The sequence below is a fragment of the Aptenodytes forsteri genome, unplaced genomic scaffold (assembly GCF_000699145.1).
Source record: "Aptenodytes forsteri isolate BGI_AS27 unplaced genomic scaffold, ASM69914v1 Scaffold54, whole genome shotgun sequence".
NCBI classification, from domain to species: domain Eukaryota; kingdom Metazoa; phylum Chordata; class Aves; order Sphenisciformes; family Spheniscidae; genus Aptenodytes; species Aptenodytes forsteri.
In genome coordinates this window covers 2,626,466-2,649,886 of record NW_008796044.1, presented here as the reverse complement: position 1 = coordinate 2,649,886, position 23,421 = coordinate 2,626,466, and the positions used below count along the sequence as shown (strand labels likewise).

At 38.2% G+C, this 23,421-nt stretch overlaps 1 protein-coding gene across 3 annotated transcripts in view; it reads left to right on the top strand.

The window, feature by feature from the left end:
* The window catches only part of TENM2 (teneurin transmembrane protein 2), a 600,599-nt gene that overhangs the window by 445,165 nt on the left and 132,013 nt on the right, over positions 1 to 23,421 (top strand). For all 3 annotated transcript variants that reach the window (XM_009285708.1, XM_009285709.2, XM_009285710.1), the window contains one exon: positions 15,716 to 15,838. In XM_009285708.1, coding sequence (XP_009283983.1) covers positions 15,716 to 15,838 — 123 coding nt within the window. The remainder of the gene's footprint in view (positions 1 to 15,715; positions 15,839 to 23,421) is intronic.

Genomic DNA, 23,421 nt, shown 5'->3' with positions numbered 1-23,421 from the left:
TGGAAAAATATACATGATTTAAAAAATAATTTAAAATGGAACTTCCCATTATTACCAGTGCTATTCTGAGAATTGGGCTGAAAGCCATACAGTTCCTTCCTTGCCAAAATGGGGCATAACCAAGTTTGTTTAGCAGGCTCCTCATGAGTGTCAGTCTTCAGATTGAAAGCTCCTATCCTGTCACCTGTTTTTAAATGTTTCAAATTTAGGAAGCCTGCTGCAGATGGTATCAGTAGTTTTACTGATCTGAGGCCTTGGGCAAATTCATTTGAATTGCTTTGAAACTGCGTATTCAAAATTCAATAAAATAAGAGGGTCTGATGGTGCAGCTGCAGCATATCCCCTCCAGCTGGGTAAGCTGAGATGTTTCAAGGCCCTGGACTAGTAAAACCTGGGTGTGATATACAGATTATACAGATAGCTGCCAGGGAAGAGGTTTTGGCAGGCTGGGTGCAGCAATACGCCCTGCCAGCAGACTTGGGAGTAACAGTGGCTTTCGTGCTATGTGGCACCTTTTGCTGGCTTTCCTAGACAGAAATTTGTTGGTGCAATAGTGGCAGCAGGCCAGTGGGAGGGGATTGCCTCAAGGGTAAAGGGATGGAATGTAGGAAAAACAATAAAATCAAAATGCTCCAGTTGTTTTGAAAGTGATTGGCTATCCTGAATGCCTTGGTATGGATCCAAAACTATCTGCTCCGTGGGCGGGTTTTGTTAAATTGCATTCAGAAATCATATTTGCCCTTGGGCAAATACCCTTGCTTTTATGCATACGAGGCAAGTCACGTGCACCAAAATGGAATTCACATGGTGCTTTAGTCAAAAAGCTAATGTCAGTCATCATACCTTTTATGCATATCCAGTCCCTTGGTTCTTTATGCCCATTTAAATATGCAGAAGTGCTTTTTATTATTACCTTGCCTGTAAAGCACTGATATACATATATAGGCCATGTGATTTATTGCAGTATAGACCCTTCTCTGCATATGTATTCAGCACTTACAAATATAAATTAAAATCATGGGGCATAAAATATTTTGGTTGTTGGGTTCTGATTTTCTGAGATTTCTGCTGTTAAACTGTGCAAGTAATTCCTTTATGCGCCGTGTGTCCACGCTTTCCAAATAACTACTTCACTAGCAGTACATGGCTTATCTTTGTAGCACTGTAGTGCCTTGTGAGCTTCACAGTTCTGGCACAACCAGCACAGTGCCTAAAGGTGAGATAATCAGAGAATACATGCAGGGACGTTATTTGAGCACCGTATCGTTGGACTGCACAGTATGGCCCTAGTTACTCAAAGGGCTACCATGAAATTTAATTTAGAATTTTACAGACGCATTTTGAATTGGAAATCTCTGTAATAACTTTCCCTTTGCTCAGCCTTTTAACTGTGAAATTCAGTTGGGGAGTTTTGAAGCAGCAGGTAGTGTCGCAGCACTCGAGGGATTTTGCCAAAATTCAGCTAAAGTGCTTGCGAGTGTCATTTCCATATTTAACTAATTTCAGTTTTTAATTAGCTCTGTGTGAAAAATGAGAGTTCACGCTGAGCTAAGCTGTCAGCATAGAGTCTTGTTTCCTTTCTAGCCTCTCAGGACAATTATTGCAGCATCCTCTGGTTTTTTCAATGAGAGTGCTTAGCCACTGCACGCTCAGTCCCTCCCATTGTTCCCTACAGGAGTCAGTGAGTGTGTTGTGTCTAGCTTGCTAAAATGGAGAAGATAAGTTCTGAAAATATTTCAAATACAAAATTGGTTTAGTAAAGGTTCAAAGAACTTCATAGGTCTGACTCAGAAATATACAGCAGAATATAACACGTTCCTTCCTCAGACCTCACTGGTACTGTGCAGTCAGTTACATTGTTCAGAACAATATCTGATCATTTCAGCTTCATTCCTTATTGCACTGGGTAATATTACGTTTTCGAAAGCACAGTGTGAAAGCCGTTTTTTTCATGGTGCTTTCTGCAACCTGAGTGCTAACAATGCCACGCTCCAGAGACTGTTTCGTCCCAAAGTCCTGTGGTCCTCTATTAAAAGAGAACTGCTTTTGCATAAAATTCCATAATGTAGTATAGGGATGGAAATTTGTTAATCCTGCAGCTGAACTGAAAATTTACCTCTGAGGACTTGAATGCAAATGTTAAAATACTTTTCAAGAATGAAGTAAGAGCTGCAGTTTATGTGAACTCTGCAAAAACGTGGGATGTGAAGAGATTTCTGAAATAATTTTATGAACTGATAGCAATCCTGAGTTACATTTACATGACAGTCATATAATACCATTGTTATTTTTGAAAGAATGCAGTCATTAAATTGTCAAAATCACATTTAAATGGAAAAATTGGTGAAATAACTCTGTAGGTGTTATCACAGTTGTGGGTTTTTTTTTTTTTTTTTAAACCTATCCTAGAAGGGGAGATTTGTAAAGATTTATGAATAGGTTTGGTAGTGTCTTCATTTTAATTTCTGTTCATATTCTAGCAAAAGAAAGGTTGTGTGTATTTTATTTCTCACTAATTAGTATGGACAACCACTTCCAGTAGACAGAAGCAGATTTTCTCTATTAGACCATAAAATCAAATGCATCTTTTTCAAATTGAAATGGATGGAAAAAAATCTCAGCTGTAGCACTTTCTGGGTACTTAAATGTTAGTAATGTTGTGAAAGAAGAAGGTAAATACATTGCTGAAACTTGTCAGATACAGTGACACTGAGGAGTTTCTAGTCATTTTTCTTTTAAGTTATTGAGGAGCAGCTTTGATACCTGCTTCCAAGATGAAGCAAATTCTTGAAAGGAAAAAAAAAAAAGGAAAATAAATTTCATAGTGAAGAGTGAGGCTGAAATGCTAGATGGATTTTCAATATAGTTTAGGGTTTGGGGTGTTTTTTTAAATACAGTATTTACTCTTTCATCTGTCAAAGAAAAAAGATATATAATCCTGATTTGGTTGCTGGCCAACTGGGTGTTACAGACATGAAGAAGTAGAACTTGAGCATTAGCTATGAAGTACTAATGTGTAGTTCTAGCTACCATATATTGCTTTTTGCCCCTTGTAGTGTAAGTTGTCTTCTCTTTGAAGGATAATTCCTGGTTATTTTATTGGTATAATTAAGTAATATTGTTATATATGTTAAAATTTATTGTATTAATCATTTAACGTAATTCAGTTATGCTTTACAAAGTGTATGTAATTGAAGCCAAAGGTTTTTGAGGGTATGTAATCTAGCTCATATTTTATTCTATGATTCATTAATTAATTGTATACAGTGACGCATATGCTAATGCATTACCACTCATGTCCAATTCACCCTGCAATTTAAACTGTTGACTTCGGAGGGTAAAGTTTTTTATGGGCTGCATTGCTGTTGCCTGTAGAAAACACTATTTTTTCAGGCATTGTTACGATATTCGCAGTCTCAAATACTTAAAATAAATAGACGAGTTCTGAAATGAAGCTCTCTCCACTGAATTCAGTGACAATTTTGACCTTGATTACAATGGGCCTTGATTTTAAACAGCTCTAAACTGACTGATGAGCATTCTGCATTGCTGACCTCAGACGGTGGAATTGGCTTCTGCACCATTTTGTATGCAAGACGGAAAGCTTCATTAAAATGGTCAGGTATCAGATGCTCTGTACAACAAGCTGGCTTCATTTTTCTGTTGTGGACAGCAGCTCCATCTGTAACAGTGATTTCTACTATCTTTGCTGTGAATTTTGTTATATCAAGAAGAAGATCAAATTGAGCTAGTCTTAAAAACCCGTATTATAAAAGACAATTTAAGACATAATAGATAAAGAAAAGTAATACAAATATTAATATTTAATTAAGTGTATATTATGATGGTGTTCCTTAGATGAATCTGGATATAGGTATCCAAATTAAATATAATTGTCTTCCATTATGCATGGTGCACAGTGCTTCAAATAGACCTATGTAGACTGGTGTGCTATCATGATGTTTCTTGGGACTTAAAATGCATGTGCAAGCTTTTCTTCATTCCTATATTGGCTGATGAAATTGTATAACAGGATGTCTTGGTGATGCAACTGCTTGAGATATATGAACACACACACACACACACACACAGAGAAATTCTTTGTAAAATGTATATTGCTGCAGTCTAAAAACTTGCAACTCTGCCACTTCAAAATAAAGCAGTGATCCAAAACTAAAATCCTGGCACCATATAAACCCTTCATTGATTTCTCTGTTTTCTAATGTACTTCCATACTGGTGTGATCACACTGAAATCATGCCCTCGCTTGCAGCTTGCACTTCCTTACCTGCTCTAGAACTCTGGACGGGAAGATGAGAAGGCACGGATGCAGGAGGGCAAGCTTTCAGTCTCTGCTTTGTTAGAAAAATTATTTTTCCTGTGAAGGCAAAATAAGCAAACTTCAGACTTGAAACCTGCCAAGAATAAGACAGGTGTAAGATTAAAAATAGAATATATCCCAGTTATAGTAAACCCATTATGGGAAATGCTTGATAGAAATCATGTAAGGACAATGGGAAAAAAATTCTCAAAAACATAACTAAAGTCTAATTTGATAATTGTTTATTTTTTAAAAAGTTATCATTAAAAAAAACCCACAAAGCAATATGAGTTACAAGGTTGTAACTGACTGGTGGTGTAAGATATTTTTCAAATAAAATCTGTATATTTGATTTTCATATATGTTTCTATTCTGGATCAGTAGGACATCTAATTCACAATACATTAATAATGTCAGCTTTGCAAAAAGGTCTAAATCTGCCTGGATGCTAAATATAATCTGTACTTTTAGCTCAATATCAAGATACAATTTAGGCTATGTTTATATATACCTTCTGAAGCATACCGTGAAAGAAGTATAAACAGTTAATAGTGTTGAAAATTAATGAGAAGCTTTGGGAGAAGAAATCGTATTTACTTTTCATCTTTGGATTTATTTCCTCTTTGTAATGAACTTTTAACTCCAATAATTACTTTGTGTAGAGAGTAAAACCTTAAATTTTATCATTCATGCAAGGTTTTACAGTCAGGTGATTAAATTAAACTATTCTGTAAAATTTCTATTAAGAGAAGAATATACTCTGTGATTAGAAATTATACTTTTTTGCACTGCGGACAGAAATTTGGCCATTCATAATCATGCAGTTCCACTTCATTTAGTGTATGCAAAGGAGTAATAAAGGTAAAAACTATTTTCTTATCAATATGGCTAACAACCAGAGGTTCAGTCAAGGTCTGAATGCTTTGGAACAGTTAGATTATGAAAATCTTGTTCAACACGTTTGTAGAGATTAGGGCAGTTGCAGTTTCGGAAGATGAACGTAGTCGAATAAATGTTTGACGTGATATTCCTTAGGCTTACAATCAGTATTAAAAGTAAACCAGTTATTCTAATTCTTCTAAGTTCAGGCATCAGTGATTTAAGAGAGTGTATTTGTGTCTGTATTCCCTGAAATGCCAGTTTCAAGTCTCAGCTAGGTTCTTCCTCCTCTTGGAAACAGAATAAAGACGAGCTGGGTACTTTGTTCATGATAATGGTGTCTTTTAGGTGTGAAATTAAAATCGGATTCAATTTGCTTTGTATTAACATTAAATGCTCACAATTGCTCCAAAAAATGAGGTTTTCCATTGTGTTTTAGTCAAGAGCATCCCTTTCTGCTATTCTAAGCCTATTTCAAAAGTTGCAGTATTTTGGCAAGGCTGGTAAAGTGGATGTTGTATAATGTGGTTTGGGACCTTCCAGGCTGAAAGATGCTGTATTAGGTAAATAAAAAGATAAACACTTTTCTTATTCATTACAGCCATCTAGTTCAGATGCAAGACCAAAAAGATTGCAGCCTTGACTCTTAAAACTGCTGTAAGAAGTGAGTTCATTTTATACAGTCTCGGGAACTGATTAATCTTGTGCCAGTTTTCTACGCCCCGTACAATCTAAGGCCTGTCACGAGAATAAATGAATGTGCACTGTATTCTGCTTCTCTTTTAAGGTCTTTGTCGTGAGATTCCAGATTCTGAAGGTAGCGTGCAATGCTGTTACCCTTCTTGTGACAAAAAGATTGCTCAAAGTGGCACAAAATCAAAACAGTTCAGTAAAGAGGACTGAAACAAGAAAAGTCAAAAAGTCTAAACCAGGGATTCATTCTCAGTCCCAGTCAGAACGGTGACTGGGGAACCAACAACCACCCAAGGTACAACTCTCGTTCCTGCAGGCTGAAGCTCTGCTTGCCTGTTGTTATCCTTGGAATTGTGAGCCAGGTCTTCACATCCTCCAGTTTTCCCCACCCCCAGAGTAACTGTAAGTGTGTGTAAGCTTTTCAAGTATTTTTGGAAGTAGAAAGAGTGAAGTTGGGCATAGAGGAATGAACTTTCAAAGCATTGCATGGCAGATAAGCACACAAATCACATTACTACTAATGGGATTTGTGGATATATCTTTCATGCTGTGCTTTGAAAATTCATTCCGTTCAGTTCACTGATGTGCATGGGGAAAGAAATCAGTCAGCTTGGAGGGGGGGTGTGACCAATTAAAAAAAAAAATAAATTGCTTTTTTGGGGTCCCCTATTTGTTCCATATGAACACAGTGACAATGAACCATCTTATAGCCCTCCTTCTCTCTCCTTTTTCATCTTTAACAACACTTATTCAAAAGAAAGCAATTAACAAATCCCAGCAGAAGTTTTGCTGCTGATTATAACAATACGCTCATTCATAGATCCTTTATGGTATTTCTATAAAATGCTTGTCGGGCTAGATGCTTCATAAAGCAAAAGCCCTGTTCTAAACAGTTTATTGTCTAAAAGAGTTTACATGCTGAGGGTGAAATTATGCCTAAGGATTGCTTTCTTATGTTTAAGATTGTGTGAAGTCAACTTTCCTTTCCACTGTGTTTTGAAAAAGGCACAATATCCCCTGTGTCTCCCTGGTGAGCGGCAAGAGCATGCCTGGCATTTCTGCCATGGAGGGGAGGCGCCGTGCTTTCCCCTCTTACACAGCGAGCACTATCCTTACAAAGAGCGCAGAAGCAAAGATAAGGGTCTGCCTCTCTTTCCCTCTGCTATGTCCCAGAAAGTGAGGTGCTGAAATTCAAGTTTGACTGTGACTGTGCTTATAGGATCACTCTTGGATTAGAGAAGCACCGAGCTGTATTCTCTCTGCAGCTGTGAGAAGGTAGCAGAACCGGCAGCCTGACATTTATTACGGTCATTGTTTCATCAACTTACTGGGTAATCAGTCCTCACGGCTTTCCTCATGTAGTCAGAAAACACACTCTGTCTTTCTCTTTGGAAAGTTACAAGAAGTTGTTGTTGTTATTTTAAGTAAAACTATTGAAGAGCTCAGGCACAGTTAACGAGTAGAAACTTGTAGGTGGGTAAGGTATAGAAGCTTGTATGTGGGTAACAATATCGGCTTAATTCAATTGATGGAAAAGTGGAAAAAAACATGTTACAGGATATTAAAATATGCAGCAGTGCCATTGGAGTTAATGGAATTCTCCATTTTTAACATAGTAAACTAAAAAAAAGTGACTCTGAGAAGTGAAAGGTCTTGTTTAATGTTATGTGTAGGATAAATAAGACAGGAAAATGGTTCTTTATTGTGCTCTCTAGACATAATACAGGCAAACCTATTGTTTTAATGAAAACAGTGTGATCTGTTAATTCTTAAAGTTGTGTATTTTGGTAATGTTTTAAATGGAGTTCCCAAATGAACTTTTAATTTAAATTTATTAAGAAAACAGTGCATACCAAATAGCATACTGATGATTAAGATGATTTACTGAGAATGAATGACCTTGAAAGTAAGCCATCTATTCGTTGTTGAGCTTCAACGGTCACAGTCAATAAGCTGTACTTTTTGCATACATTCTACAACAGTGATATTAAATTTAGATCAAGTGATCTATTTTTGAAATACTACTTTAACCTTTCCTGCAAACAATTGAATGCTTACAATTAGAGCAGACAATGTGATCAGGAGTACATCCAAATGTTTTACATGAGATCTGTAGGATCTTAGTCATTAATATTACAACACGAGTTCATAAATTCCCTAAGTACTGGTAGTCCAGAGTTTTTTTTTTTTTTTTTTTTTTTTTTGCCTGATCTTTCATCTCTGGTATCAAATGTAAAAGTTAAATTCTTATCTCCTGTGTCCCTGAGATCTCCAACAAAATGTTTTGAAAATATGTCTCTCATAATGGTAACTGACTTTGCTTTGCTATTAATTAACTAGAGTATTTCCTATTCTGCTGGTGAATAACTACACTAGGTTGAGAAACCTGCACAAACTTTGTGGCGTGTCAGCAACTGCCATTTTATAGACTACGTTCTCAGCCTATTTAAGTGTACTGAAGCTTATGTCCTAGGGTACCTAAAAATCATACTGCTTCTGGGAAATGCTTTGTGGCATAAAAATTCAAGGGTTTGCCTGTGATGTGTTGATCCAAACATTCCTTAAATTGTCTGGGCTGGTGGATAGGTAGGGACATGCTGTGGTACAGCGTAGGGCATAAAAATGCATCAAACACTTCACGAAACATTGGGACTACACCAAGGAGTGTTGTATACGTGTAGGAGCAGCTGTGTTGGATCAGATAAAAGTCAAATAATCCATTAACTTATCTCCAGCATCCAAAAGTGGTTGTCTTGTAAGAACAGACAAATCATATGTGTACTTTTCCCTACTGATCTTCCAACCTCTGGTTCTTCTAGGTCCTTCCTGAGATGAGGGGAGGTGGCATGACAATATTACTTGCTTTTGTTCGCTCTTCTCATAATGATTCAATGTTTGACTTACTTGAAATTTTCAGGGGACTTTATCGTCTAGCCTAAAATTTCCCTTCAGTTTGATAATAGCCAGCTCAGAGCTCATTATTTTATGTGTGGAGTTAAGATTACTCCTCTCCAACATATATTATTTTATCTTAACTGGGTTTGAATTTCGTCTGCCATTTTATGGCCCAGTTGCTCGGTTGCATTATGTCCTTACCCAGTTCTCGGTCAGCACTCTTCTTGAATAATGCAGTATCAGCAGCAGACTGTGTCACCACCCTGCATGGTCTGTTTTCCATTTAGAATTTTATCATATCATGTATGATAGGTTTGAATTTTTTTAAATACTACTTTAAACTTTCCTGTAGATAATATATCAAAAATGGCAGATGTCCACCCAGCAAGCCATATGGCTTTTGTTTTGCTTTTAGAAAAAGGCCTGGGAATGTGATGAATTTTTCTGAGATCTCTTGGATACCCTCAGGAGGACTCTGGCATCCTTGTCACAGTCACACTAGGTATTCAAGGAAGAGTAGAAAATTCTGGCAGTTAGTCCTGAATTTTAGGAGAGAAGACATCATTGTTTCTCTAGCAAGGAAAGGTGATACTTGTTCACATTGTTTATTTTAAGACTGCTTCTTTTAAGTAACAAAGACTCATATTCTTTGGTAATGATTTTCCAAGCACTTTAATGTATGTTGAAGTGGAGGAATCGCAGATTAGAACTTCCTGGAGACACTGTCCCTTTCTGCCGGTAACAGAATATGAAAGGGCATTAGTATAATTGTGAGTCCGGGTCCTTGGATTCAGCAGCTTTCTTTGAGACAACTGCCCCAGCCATCATTTAATACGAGGAGCTGTATATTCCCTCCTAGCTGCATACTGACAATGCTTGTATTCCTCCTGCTGCAAATGTGGCTAAAGGCTGGCCACCAAGATTACCGAGCAACGGATGGTGTCAGCCTCTGTAAAACATCTACGACTTCCTGAAATCTGACTTTGTCAGGCATATTTGTTGCCAAGTCCAAATTTTGTGGGAGAGGACTTTTACTGATGTCCACAATGGTGAGATACCTTGTACATAAATAACGCTTGCAGAATCGCCCACCTGACAAAGCCTAGCTGTCCTCTGTGTTCAATTTCCTTTAATCCTAAGACATGTTAGCAAAATATGGATCTCAACTGGGATTTAGTTCAGCAAATTCTGATTGTATGTGTATTTGTGAACTGTCTTGTAACCTCTTCAGATGTGAGAGGAGTTAGGGAAGGCTTCTTACTTTTCTTGTTACAGCTACCCAATAATCTGTGCTCCTCAGATAGAGACCTGAAAGCACAAGTTAGAATCAAGTGTAGTGTTTTCAGGCACCATGCAAGTTTTTCCCATGCAGTTCCTCCTTTGCTCTTTTCTGACCTTCAGACCCTTGCTATTCCTGTCTCAGGCATCTCTTGAGGAGAGGTTGTCAGCTGTGATGAATTGTGCATTCATTTTGTAATGGGGGCAAGTAATCACTAGGGAATAGGCCTGACACACTCATTTCGCTTGTGACTTGGGTTGAACTTGAACCTATTTCTCCAGAGGAATAGTAGTAGAACATTAAACTACTATGTTTCTAGTCTTTTAAGTAACTTATTTTATGAATACTAACTGAGATCAGTAAGATCAATTTCTGGAATTCCTGGAGTTCTGTTGCATGATCAAGAAGTGGTAACTAGTAAAGAACCACGAGTCTCGGCTGAATAACATCTAATACAATGTAAGCATGCAATAATGTTTAATTATTTTTTAATTTTTTCAAGTTATCCAGGTTACCCATCTATATGCACACAGAAGTGTAAAAAACACTAAACTTCTTTTGCTTCATACAAATATTGTGGTGCTTTAAAACAAAATACAGACCATAGGAAATAAAAATAGATGTGCAGATAGTTCTTTGAGTATGTATGCTATAAAATTACAGTCTGCTAAGATTTCTTAGGTACCTTTTGTTTCATCGTGTCTGTGATTCATTAGGCCTGACTTGGAAATCACACTGATGTTGCTCAAGACTAAGTAAGTACACTGGAATAACAAGAGTTGCATCATTGTTCACCTCATGAGTGGATGGAAAGGAAAGTTCTAGTGTTTCCACCCCCCTATAATACAGTAGCCTACATACAGCAAATGTGCTTTTAGTGCTTATTTGTTAATGTTGTTAATGATATAATGGACCAATTTCTTTTTCACATGAGAAGAGGCTGCCCTGCTACAGTTAAACATAATATGACTAGATATATCCTGACAAAGTGAGATCATAGTTTGATGGGTTCATTTTGCATGACAATAATTTAGGGTTTAGTAAGCATGACAACTTGGAAAATTAATATATGGAAACATTCTGAATTCTGTTCACTTTTATAATCTTCCCATCTTTTTGAGTCACTTAGGGAATACTGAATTTTCTAACAAGCAAGTGCTGCATGTCTCCCAGACCTCAGCTGGGAAGATGCAGTAGGAACAGGGAAAATGGTGGATTGTTAATCTGCATATTTCTCCCTTTAAGAAGGAAGACCATAGAGTAAAGGGATAAGTGCAAAACCTGATTCTGCCCTGCCTATTGGCAGACACTGAGTTGTACTACAGGGAGATCTCTAGCACATGAAGACACGAGAAGTCTCTCATTTTAAAAATACATGGTCAAGAGTGACAGGAGAGCACAAAGGGAAGACAGAGAGCTTTCTGAGCTTGGAAACCATTGTCCATTAGGCTAAACTCTGAATGGAGTGAGCGTGGGGTTTATGGCCAGAACGAGAGAAGACTGAACAAGAGAGGAATCCGGGGACACTACTGAGTCTTAGCGAACGTTCAAGAAAGTTTTGCATGTAAGTTTTGTCATTTTTCTGTGGATTTGTATGCCTTTGGGGATTTCTTAAAGTAACGTGTGATTCACTCTAGCAACTTCTATCTTATGTAAGTCTTAGATTGAGCCGTGACAGTTCTACCACCTGGACATCAGAACTAGTTCTCTGCTTTTGTTCTTGATGGGCATGCAGGTTTAGCTTCCAGTTTGAGGTGCTTTGGCCCTATGTGTATGTGTGTGTTGCTGGGCTGGGAGTGCAAGGTTGATTATTACTTTTCACGTAAACCTCAAAAGTTTTACTTCAGAATTTATTGGGTTTATATTCTCATATTTTAGAGAATATAAACACACAGTTCACTATCCTGAGTTACTGGATGTTAGTGTTAAATGAACCAGATAAATTCTGACAAGCTCAACATTTAAAAATCAGGTATTAGAGACAAGAACTTAAAGAATATGCTTAAATGTTGAAGGGAAAAAAGCAAACAAACCCAAATAATACCTACAAAACATATGTAAGTGCTCTGTAAAATACAATTTATTAATATACCGTACATATAACAGATAAAATGGCACTTTTTTGTGTTTTAAATCTTCAGAGGTGTGTTTGTCCCTGAAGGTTAGTCTATAAACAAATGGGGAGCTCTGGAATTGTGTTGGAGTAAGTGGGCTGTTTTGGAAAATCAGCACTTATCTTGACAGTCAGCTTTGGATCTAGCTGAGTATCCCAACTGAGCTGTCTGGTGAATATCCTTTGGAAAAAATGTAGTCAGTACTATCATATCTGATGAAAGTGTGTTGTTGGGGCAGAAAGAAAAGCCACAGCATCACAGATTTAGTTGTAGTTTCAAAAAAAAAAAAACCCACCACAATAGAAAAAATAGGAAACAGGCACAAATTCACGAGCCCAAAATTCTCTTCTGACACACATGCACTCAGCTTCTGAGTGGATCCCTGTATTTCTAATTAAACGGGCTTCTACTTATTCCTTTGCCGGAGGCATTTTTGTTTGATTAACAGAACAAAAGGTTAATCATATAAATTTGCCATCTCATAGCGTTCTGAAGCAGGAGAGAATAGGTGGCGGCTCCTTGTTCTCCCTGCTCGGATGCCATTCAGGTTTGCTATATGCAATGCAAACATGGAGCTTTCCCCTCAGGCCCCCGTGACATACTTTTCTGGAGGTATTCTTGGTAGAAGGTTGAACGTTCCTCATGTTGCAGTTGTCTTAGTGGAAGTCTGTAGATCACATAATGGATACGCGAGCTGGGCAGGAGATTGTCGTCTTTTCTCTGCCTCTGTAAGGGACCAAAGCAGATGTGCAAATCCCTGCCCCATTAGGAAGGAGCTCTAATTGCTCCTACCTCACGTGCATCTATGATTAAAACACAGAGCAACGGCGTTATTAATGAAATCATGGTGTACTTGGAAGCAGATGGATCAAAGTTTTTCTTAAACCATGTTAATAAGATCTTTTTTAATTCCTTGTCTGAATTTACCTGGTAATTATAAGTTAGCAACTATGATTCTATTGGACAGACTAGTAGTTATGATTTCCTTATCTCTTTGTTGTAAGGAATGGCTCACACTCGAAGCAGCAGACTTTCATCTCTGCAAATGACCTACATTTATGGTTACGCTTGCAATAAAATAAAAAAAATTGCAACTTTGAATAGACACACTGAGAGTATAAAACACAAGCCTAATTCTCCTCTATGACTTGTTTTAATTTGGGAGCTCTGAAATTCACTTAATCATTATGCACTCTTTGCATACGGGGGTGGGCCGGCTGAACTCTGTCTTTGGAGCCCTGGTGCGTGCGCATCATGTGGGGAATTGCTGACAGCACAAACACACCACAAGCTGCTCTGCTACCTGGCGTCCCCTGGCCCTCTCACGTCTACAGCACAGATGATGTGTCTCACCCGATGGGGAGAGTCTGTATGAGCTAGCGACTTGTTTCTTGTTTGAGCTTTATGAATAATTTTTCAGTTTCATTGCCATACTGAAAAGAAAATTAGTTGCTTGAGATTAGATGGAAAAGCCTTTTACAATGTTTGTTCTGGCAAAACAAAAAAGTTGTAATTGAATAAAACATTTGATCCCACGTAAAATTTTTGTATATTTTCCAGGAATTCTTAAACATTCCCTAGAAATAAATTTTGTGTGTTTTCTTAGCAAAACATCCTTTTCAGGTTCATACTTGGTATTTTTTAAAATACCAGATGCTTTAATGTATTTTCAATTTTTTTTTCCTACTAGAAAAAAATTTTGCAAATTCAGCATGAATGCAAAATCTGGCAACTGCCCTCTTCACACAAAATGTCTCCTGATTTTAGTTACTGTTTGTAGACATCTGCTTGGTCTGTAGGTTATGTCTAGGGGAAGGTGATGTTATGAAAGCTGTCTTGCTTCTCAGCTGCTTTTGTCAAAAATACGGAGGTTAACCTCTGCATAGATTGTGAGCTGAGGGATTTCCAGGAGTTGGGACAGATGGATTCTGGGGCTGGGGGGTGCTTTGTTTCGCTTTCTTGGGTTTTAGGAATATGTCTATGAATTGGTCATGCCTAACTGGATTCCCTGTATTCAGAGATTATCCGAGTGATGTCTCAAGCACTGTAAATTGCAGTTCCTCTGATAAGTCTTTTGCCTTACCTATCCCAACTGTTTAATCTCTGAACCCTTAGCTGTGTGGCCACTGATGGTCCATTTGTGACCACACCAGCTCTTCTACAATTGCTTGTAACTGGACGCAAAATATCTGCTAATCTTATGTGGATCTGACACTGCAGAAGTGAACAATTGAAAGGGTGCCCATAATCATATATATTTTCTGCCCCTAAACCGACAGTGAGTCCCATCAAACACCATTTTAGTATATAACTGAAAATGCTGTTCTGTGTGGTATGTAGGTTTACGTACCTCCTGCGTCAACAGGAAGAGTGCTGATGGTGGACCTAGAGAAAGTGGATAAAAACAGCTTTGTGGGCTTTTCTATCCCTCACCACTCCTCTATGTTGGGAGGATGCCATAGGGATAATACAATGAAAGTATGGAGATGTATTCAGGTAGCTTCTGTTTATACAAGGTGAAGATGCACATAAATCCACTAGCTGAATGATTCAGACCTGTCAAGTCTCATGCATTATGCACGGGACTTACTCAATTAGCCCCTACCACAGTGCCTATAACTCACGCACTTGTGAAGGTGGTGCCATGGCCTTTCTCCCACTCCATACCTTACGTGTCAGGCGCAGCTGCATGGCCTCCGCCGTACCTGCGGGCCATGCGGGCCTGCCTCCGGCTTAGGGACAGCCAGAGAGGCCACGGCGCTGTGCTGCCGCCAGAAAGCTCTGCTAATAGGCAAACCTTCCCTGGCCAGGACTGCGCCTGGCTCTTTGTTGTGTGGCCCAGGTGGCCGAGTTTCATGCACTGGATTAGAAAAAGTTGTGAGGTCAAAGCATTGGCAAAGACTTGGTTTTGTCAGGAAAGTTTAATCTATGAAATGAAGACAGAGGCTGTTACATCTGTTGTTTTAAATAAGTTGTAATAAACACAAAATAATTGCATTGCAATGCCATTAGTATACATAGGGCTAAAGCTAATTTTATCATCAACGTATAATTATCACATATAATTTAAGCTCATAGTATACATAGGGCTAAAGCTAATTTTATAATCAACGTATAAATTATCAGATATAATTTCAGCTCGGAGCTATTGTTTGCAGTAGTGCTCTGTTTCCACGACTGTATCCCCCTGTAATGTGTGAATCGGAAAGGTAGCGCGCGATGCCAAAGTCTGAACAAAATGCTCACCTCTCTGTTTTGATACTCTGGATTGTAAGCAATTTTCCTTTTCTGTTTCAGTAATTTAGAAGATCTGATAACTGAAAAAAAATAAGACAGCTTTATGTGAGTCATCAGGGCTGCCTCTTGGATTTTTTTTCCGTTGCTTTTTTATTTAGCATATGAACACTCCTCTGAGACAAGTTGCTTTACCGTGTTTTCCAAAAGATGCTGAACTGCAATGAGCTGTAGTCTCTCCCCCAACGCTTTCGTCCATGCGCGGTGTATTTAATTTTGACGACTTTGTGTCTCTGGCAGCGATGCACCTCCTGGGGCTGAACTGGCAGCTCCAGCCCGCCGACGGACACACCTTCAACAACGGGATGAGGCCGGGCTTGCCGGGCGCGGAGGACGTGGCGACGGTGCCATCTGGAGGCAGAGGTGAGGCTGCGGCTCCAGCCGCTCGGCGCTTCGGCTCTCCTGCAGTTTTATCGTATGTGTACTCGCACCGAGATGTACGCAAAACCTTTTTTGAAGGCTGTTTTTTCGCACCGCTGGTGTTTTCTGCATTCTGCTGCTGGTAGTTGTTTTGCCGGTTGGCTGCCCAGGTACGGCTGTTCTTACTCCATCCCTCTATACACAAAACCATGTAATTTCTAGAACCTCATCTACTAATGCAGAAGTGCTCCCTCAGATACTAACACAGAAGTGGTCGGTCAAAAAATACGTGTACGTTTTACTAGGTATGACATGTCCTGTTTCCATGCATAGCATAGAGGTCTCCATCCCTCTATACACAAAACCATGTAATTTCTAGAACCTCATCTACTAAGTGCTCAGTGCTCCCTCAGATACTAACACAGAAGCGAAAAAATACAAAATACGTGTACGTTTTACTAGGTATGACATGTCCTGTTATAGCATAGATGGCAGAAGTACGTTGTACTGCTTGGGAGAAGTCAAGAACTTTGGCTTCCAGCCAGGACCAAATTCCTGGGGTTTTTTCTTTCTCAGCTGTAATTCTAATAAAAAGCATCGAGGACAGCATAATTTGACCCATCATAAATAATCTGTCATGTGATATTAGTATGAGCAATGTAGGCAACAAATGGATTCTTCTTTTCCTAAAGAAAAACTGCTCCAGTGGAGGATGACAGGGGAATGAGAAGAATGAGGGAAAATCTAGAAACAGAAATACTTTCTTAAACTGAGAAAGTGTATAATAAAAATACAGAGAAATTACGTGTCATGAAAAGGATTTTAATCATTTAAATTTAATGCTTTTTACTGGTGACGTTCAGGTGTTTTCTTTGCTACATCGCGATAAGGCTTTCCCTGGTTATTACAAAAATTATGATAAGAAGACAGAACAGAACATTTCAATTAGTCAAAGCACCTCACAGCCCTTAGTGGACTGTGAAGGTGGGATGGGGTGACTGAAACAGAAGAGAGGTAAGAGCAGTTGCTATTGGCCAACAGAAGAGTTTTGTTCAGAGCTGAGCATCGTCTTGCTCTCGGGACCTGTGGCTCATGTTAAACTTGCTGATTGCCGTTTAGAAACAAATGCTAACACGCAGGATACTTGCATTGGAAGTATTGGAAAAAACGCATTTAAAATAGAGCTGGGAAAGGAAGCTGAGTTGGTTTTTGGTGTGCCAGATCATTTCATAGATTTGCTTCTGTTTTCAATAAATGGTGCTGCTGCACCTCAGCTTCTTCACGTTTTCCATGGAGGGACTAATTTTGGCCTCCTCCTTTTCATCAAATCCTACACCCTAGTGGTGGGAAAAAACTGTAGATTTTCAGACAGCGGTTTGTTGGCTTGGCTCTCATCTCCGACTGACTGTAGGTCAAACTGGACGAACAGCACATCCCTAAGTACAAGGCAGAATGTTTATATTACTGCTGAACTTCTTCCAGATTGTGCACAGGTGAGAGACCCTATGGTTTTAGGCAGGAACCTGAAGGGCTCAGGTCTGCAATTATGGTCACTTAGCAAACAACTGCAGTGTTTAACACGTTTCCAAATTCCCTCCCCTGCAGCTTTTTGTTGCCATCTCTGTGCAAATATAGGGCAGCAGGATTGTTGAATTGGAATGTGCTCAGCTGCCTGGGGCACTTCAGTGCAAATTCTGGCAGTTTATCCCAGCCCCACTCTAATTAGCTTTGCACATTTGAAGAGGCTGAGATGCCGGCTGTTTTGGGAGTGGTAGCCTCCTGTAGAGGAGACAAGGAGACAGAACTGCTAGTTGTGTCTTAAATTGCTGCAGTTAGCTTTCCTCAGAGCATGTTGGAAAAGTTTACTTGCTCTTCTGACATTTTGTAGAAGGTTGCTGAAATGTTGAAAATCTGGGGGAAGGGGGGACAACAATATTTAGGCATGTAATCTTCCACAGGGGAATAATATGAATGGCAGGTTTGGATGAACACAAGGAATATCTAAAAGACAAATTCTCATAGCAGGGAAGGGTGAAAAGTTTTTCTATCTCACCTTTCCTTTTATTGTGTCCAAGTTAATATTGCTATCCCAGCAGTTTTTAGGAAAGCCTCTGACAGCTTTTAACACAACAACACATTTCAGGGCTCAGGGCTCTGGCTGTAGAGTGACCTTTCTATAACTGACACAACTCAGGATGAAGCCATTCTTTTCAAAACATTGGTCTCCCAAAGAAACCTTTAACCCCTAGACTGAGAATGGCTACTTAAACGCAAGCTGTGCCTACTCAGCAAGCAAGGCATTTTAAAGTAGAGCAATTTGGAAGGAAAAAAAAATAGCAGATACTTCAATTTGATCTGCTTGTTCCTTATTAAGAGACTAAATTCTGGTATGAAATAATAAAACTGCAATTTAAGAGGAATGTAAATTACTTTATTACTGCATTTTCCTATCTGAATGAAAACAAAATTCACTATTAAGATAACGCAGTTGCAGGTTTTTTGTAATTACACACTACATCTCGCTGATACCGGGGATGTCTGAAAGAAGGAGGCAAGCGCAATGGGTAGAACAACCCTCAGTGCTGTTGTAGAACTGCAAGTGAAGTCCACCATGCTCTGACTGTAAACAAAGCACAAGATACTTTTTTTTTTTTTACTTTAGGCTCTAGAAGTTGTGCTAAACTAGGGATTTAGATTAAAAGACCAAAGTAAAGAAAAATTCCTTTCTTAATACAAATGATAAGGTAGTATCCCTTCATAGTACATAAAACCCAAAAAGTTGGCACTGCCATGGAATTGTGGAATTGCTACAGGGATGAGATAGATAATAATGACATTAAAAAAAAATTTCTGAGAGTGAAGCCCATTTGTTTGTTACAGTTGCATAAGGATAATATTAGAATTTTGATGTAATAAATCTAAATTAGGGGGAAAAGTGAAAAAAGAAAAAAAGCACATTTGGGAATAATTTCTTTTTCACAAAGAAGTGAATTAGATGACCTTATGGGTTTTTTTTTGTACCTAGATTCTGTTAATCTATGCCAAAAATATATTCTACATTTAAAATTATGTAGTGGGCTAGACACACATTTCCATAAAATATGTGACTATCTATGTGCTGTTTCCTTTCTAATTGGCAGAATATACTGTAAAAGACAACTTTAATCTTTTCAGAGAGCACCTAAGATAAACTACAATTTATGTGGAAATATCCAAACTAACACCAGCTGCAAATCCAAGTAAAGAATGCTTCAGTGTAGAGTTTTTTGTTTATGACATATTGTCTTTGGTGTGCTCACAAATTTAGCCGAATTTCTACTAATTCAAAATTGACTTAGTATTTTTTAATTTGATTATTTGCTATAGTAAGGTTCTATAAAGCTGAAAAACACAGTAAGAGATTGTGGTCTCTGATCCTAGAAACCCACATTTTAAAAGACACCAAAGATAATTATAGGCAAGGATTGTGGACCTGAAAGATCACTTTGATTACCATAAACATACTGACTAATTGGAAAAGGTAGATTTGAATGTGTGTTCTGATACTCGCATAATCCAGGGTTTGCATATCTTTGGACCAACCAGCTTGATCCAGGTTCGTGCTCAGTTTATAAGATATTTCACTAAGTTTACCACAGTATGTGGATTTCAAAAAGACAATTACAGTTAATTAAATGGTAAAGTATTGAAGTATCATGAAAAATACTTGTTTCCAGTTATCGAATTCAGCATTGTAAATATAATGGCAATAATGAAATGAAGAAAGTTAAATTTGCTGTTAAATTTGACACCATCTTACTTGCTTGAGGTGAGAGAGGGGAAAAACATAATTTTACTGATCTAGCAGAAATTTGCCTTGAATAGATATGGAAAGCTGAACTCAGCAACCATTGTGAAGCAGTATAGGTTGTTTTCAGCTCTCTCCAAATGATGTTGAGACCTCTGCCAGATGCTGCAGCTCCGAATCACATTTTGGTTTGCCCACAGAAACGATTATTTTCTAATAGTTAAGGTATTTTATTAGCAATGCAGCAGACAGGCCAACGTTAAAGGAATAACAAATTTATTAAATGGGAAGAGTTGCCACTCTTACATGTTGATGAGTTGGGGCTCAGATGCAAGTAGAATAGGCCCTGACTTGACTGCCTGAGACGCTGGTGCTACCCCCAACTATGTTCCTGCTGAAACCTAATCCTACTCATCGGACAGTATAAGGACTCCGTAACAACTGGAGGGAACTCGTCGTCATGTTGCAAAAGATAAAAAGATGAAAAACTCATACCTCATTAACAACGTAAACATGAATCTTTTGGTTTCTACTATTTCCTTTCAGACGCTTTGAAGCAGATGATCAAAATGTAATAACAATCAATGTATTTTAAATGTCACTTCCGTTACCTTCATTCAATTTAATCAAGACATGCCATCATTTTCCAGGTGGATTAATCTTATTAAGTAGTTATGTGGCTAATGTAACGTAGATCTTAATTAACACTTTAGCAAGCAGAAGTATTAATATGGACGCTATGAAGGCTTGCAGATATGGTCTTCTGAAAATGTACCAGGCTCTAGGGCTGCCTTAGCAGAAGCAAAGTATTTGACTAAGTTCAGTAGAACAGAAGAGGAGTTTTATTTTTGTCATTGTGTTGATGGTGATAGTATGAGTTGCTGTGTTTAAAGTTAGGTGAAGAAGAGTATTATATACCATCAGAGATGATTGTTATGGTGATGCAGAAATCCATGCTACTATGTATTTGTTCTTTGTGAAATGCAGTGAACTAACAGATCTTAATTTCATTTCAGCTATAATTTGCTTTTGATTCTGAAAACAATGCATCTTGTGAAGCCATGCCGACAAGAATGTGAAGATGTGCCCAAATTTTTAGGTGTATCAGGATATTAAGACATGTTTCTTAACTCCACCTACAGGGCCAGATTGTTTGACTGCAGCTGAGCCAGAGCAGTGGTCCTAAGCAGATGCTGTCCTTGCAGAATTTCTTTCCTTTCGCCACTATAGAAATATGGGATACTGATCAGCAAACCTGAGTTTTTTATTTTGTTTCAGAAGCTGTTTTACTGGACTCCTGAAGGCTCATACAAATTCAGAAGGTTCCTTCCTCCTCACTTCACAAAATAGAGCTCATTAGTACCTCAGCATCTTCAGCATAACTGAAGTTCAAGATGTGTCATAGCGGCTTCTCCAAACTCTCATTTCCTGGCTTTTTACTTTATTATAGCTGTGGGAATTTGTTTTGCATCAGCAGTCAATCTATTGTACACATTTCAAAGAGAATCTGTTTTCACTTGGGTCCTAGGGCACTTAGGTATTAGTAGTAGATATTGTGAAGCATAAGTTCGTATAGGAAGTGATCAGTGTGGTAATAGTGCATAGCGCTGATTTTTCCACTGAAGAAATTTGTATAGAAAAGACATTTTCTACTTTTTCGTCTGCCTTTCTGAAACAGTAAAAAATGTCTGGTCATATAAGTAGCAAATTTACCCGAGCAAAAAATCAAGCTATCACTGAAAACTGTAGTAATTCCCACGCATTCTTTTTTGGCAAAAAGTCAGTGGAGTGTATTTTTATAGTGAATGGTTTCCTTTACACAGCTGTACCATAAATTTCTTTGGAATTCCGAGTCATCTGTGAAAATCCCTAACTATGTAGCAAACAACAACAGAAAAATAAGTTAGATAAAAAGATAAGGAAAGCTATGTCTGCAGCAGTGATTTATAAGAAATGCAGAGGTACAGGAAGAGAAGTGAAAGAGAATTCTCTTTAACCAACACTGGTGATATTTATTCCTTGTACTTAATTTGAAATTGTCCAGATTATCTTGGTAGTTCATTATGGATCTGTTGGAATAGTTATTCTGCTAGGTATTTTTCAAGAGTGTTGTCAAGACACAATTTACAGTCATCACCTTTATAAAGGCACACAGTCAAAGCACTGGAGTTAATTGCTATTTAAATGTGATGTCTGTAGCGTGACACTGCTGGTAGCCAGATTTCATTTTTATTTTTTAATTTTAACTACAGTATGGGAGAGGAGCCTATAATAAATACTCAAGTATATCTGGTTTCAGTGTAGATACAGTTCTGCCTCCATAGCTGATGCTGCTTGACATCAGTTGAATTAAAGGCTGACCGGGCACGTCCTATCAGCTGCCACCTTGAAACTGACCTCCAGCTCGAAGATGAGGCCTGCTGACAAGTTAGCAGGGGGAGTTGCATTGCTGTTGTCATGTGTTGCCTATTTGCTAACTTCAAAGGCAAATATACTTGAGCGCTAAAACAGTCTTTTCAAATGTATATGCCAAAATAGTAATTCAACTGGGTAAATAACACAGCAGTTTAAATGAGTAAGTGTTATTTAGTTGATAAATATACGTTTGACTGAGCGATTGAAATGCCTCCCCTGGGTAAGATGAAGAAGTATGCTTTTAAAACTCTCTTTTGTAGATGTTTATAGAGAGGAAATCACAGAAAAAAAATCAAGTATCCGTGGCGTTATGAGATAAACAGATGAAACTCTAAAACAGTCACCCACAGCAGAGATAAGGATGTTGGGATTTATTTGTTCACAATAGTATGAGTTGTTTGGGTTAGTCTTTCTTCCCAGATTTGTCAGTTTGTCACATCTGTAACTTCACTTAAATGCAGTTGATGTTCTTTGAATGTGATCTGCAGCAGTCCACCAAAATGGAAAAGCTTCTAAAAATAGCTGAAGGGAGTAAGTCAGGTGGCAAGATACATTCTCTACATTAGGAGGTGAAGACCGAAGGGAGCTATAAAAAAAGTTTACTTTAAGAGTCTCTAGAGACAGAGTTCATAAGTGAAGCTGTTAGTGCAGAAAAAACCATTGCAAATATAAAGCTAGGATGATGTTCTGCTTTTCAGGTTTAAAAAAATAAACTTAAACCTATTCACTAATAAAAGAGGTTCAGTGGTCATATCTACTTTGCATTTCGTTTCTGTATTTCTAACTTGGGGAGGAAGGAACATGAAGAGGCCGATGTCGAGATACCTCCTGTAGTATTTTTATGTGACTGCTCTGCATTACTCATCTTCAAGGTGAGAATTTTTAATAGGTCATTGTTAATATTTCTGTTTTACAAGTCGTCATCTGAGAACATCAAGATCATGACCAACTCAGGTGCACTGGCTGTGTCAAAGCAAGGACTAGAACCAAGACGCTTTCACTAGTTTTGTGTCTCATACCAACAAGAGTAACTCAGCAGGAATTTATGAGAGTGTGATTCAATAATGCATAATCTTTAGAGCTCTGATAGCTTGCTAGGCTTAAAACTTTGTAAGTTGTTAGTTAAATTTGCAAATATAAAACTTATATTTTAGTACAACTTCAAGCATTTCTAAATTGTGTTATTTCAGCATTATAATGTAGAGCCATAAAAACAGGATCTCATGTATTAAATTCTTAAAAGCAAAAATAAGGATCCCTCTTGGCATGCCAGAGGTGAGGCAGCAGCTGTTTCTCACAGATATGGCACGGTCTGGATATAGAGCAGAGGCACGCCATACTACTGTCCTGGTTTCGGCTGGGATAGAGTTAATTTTCTTCCCAG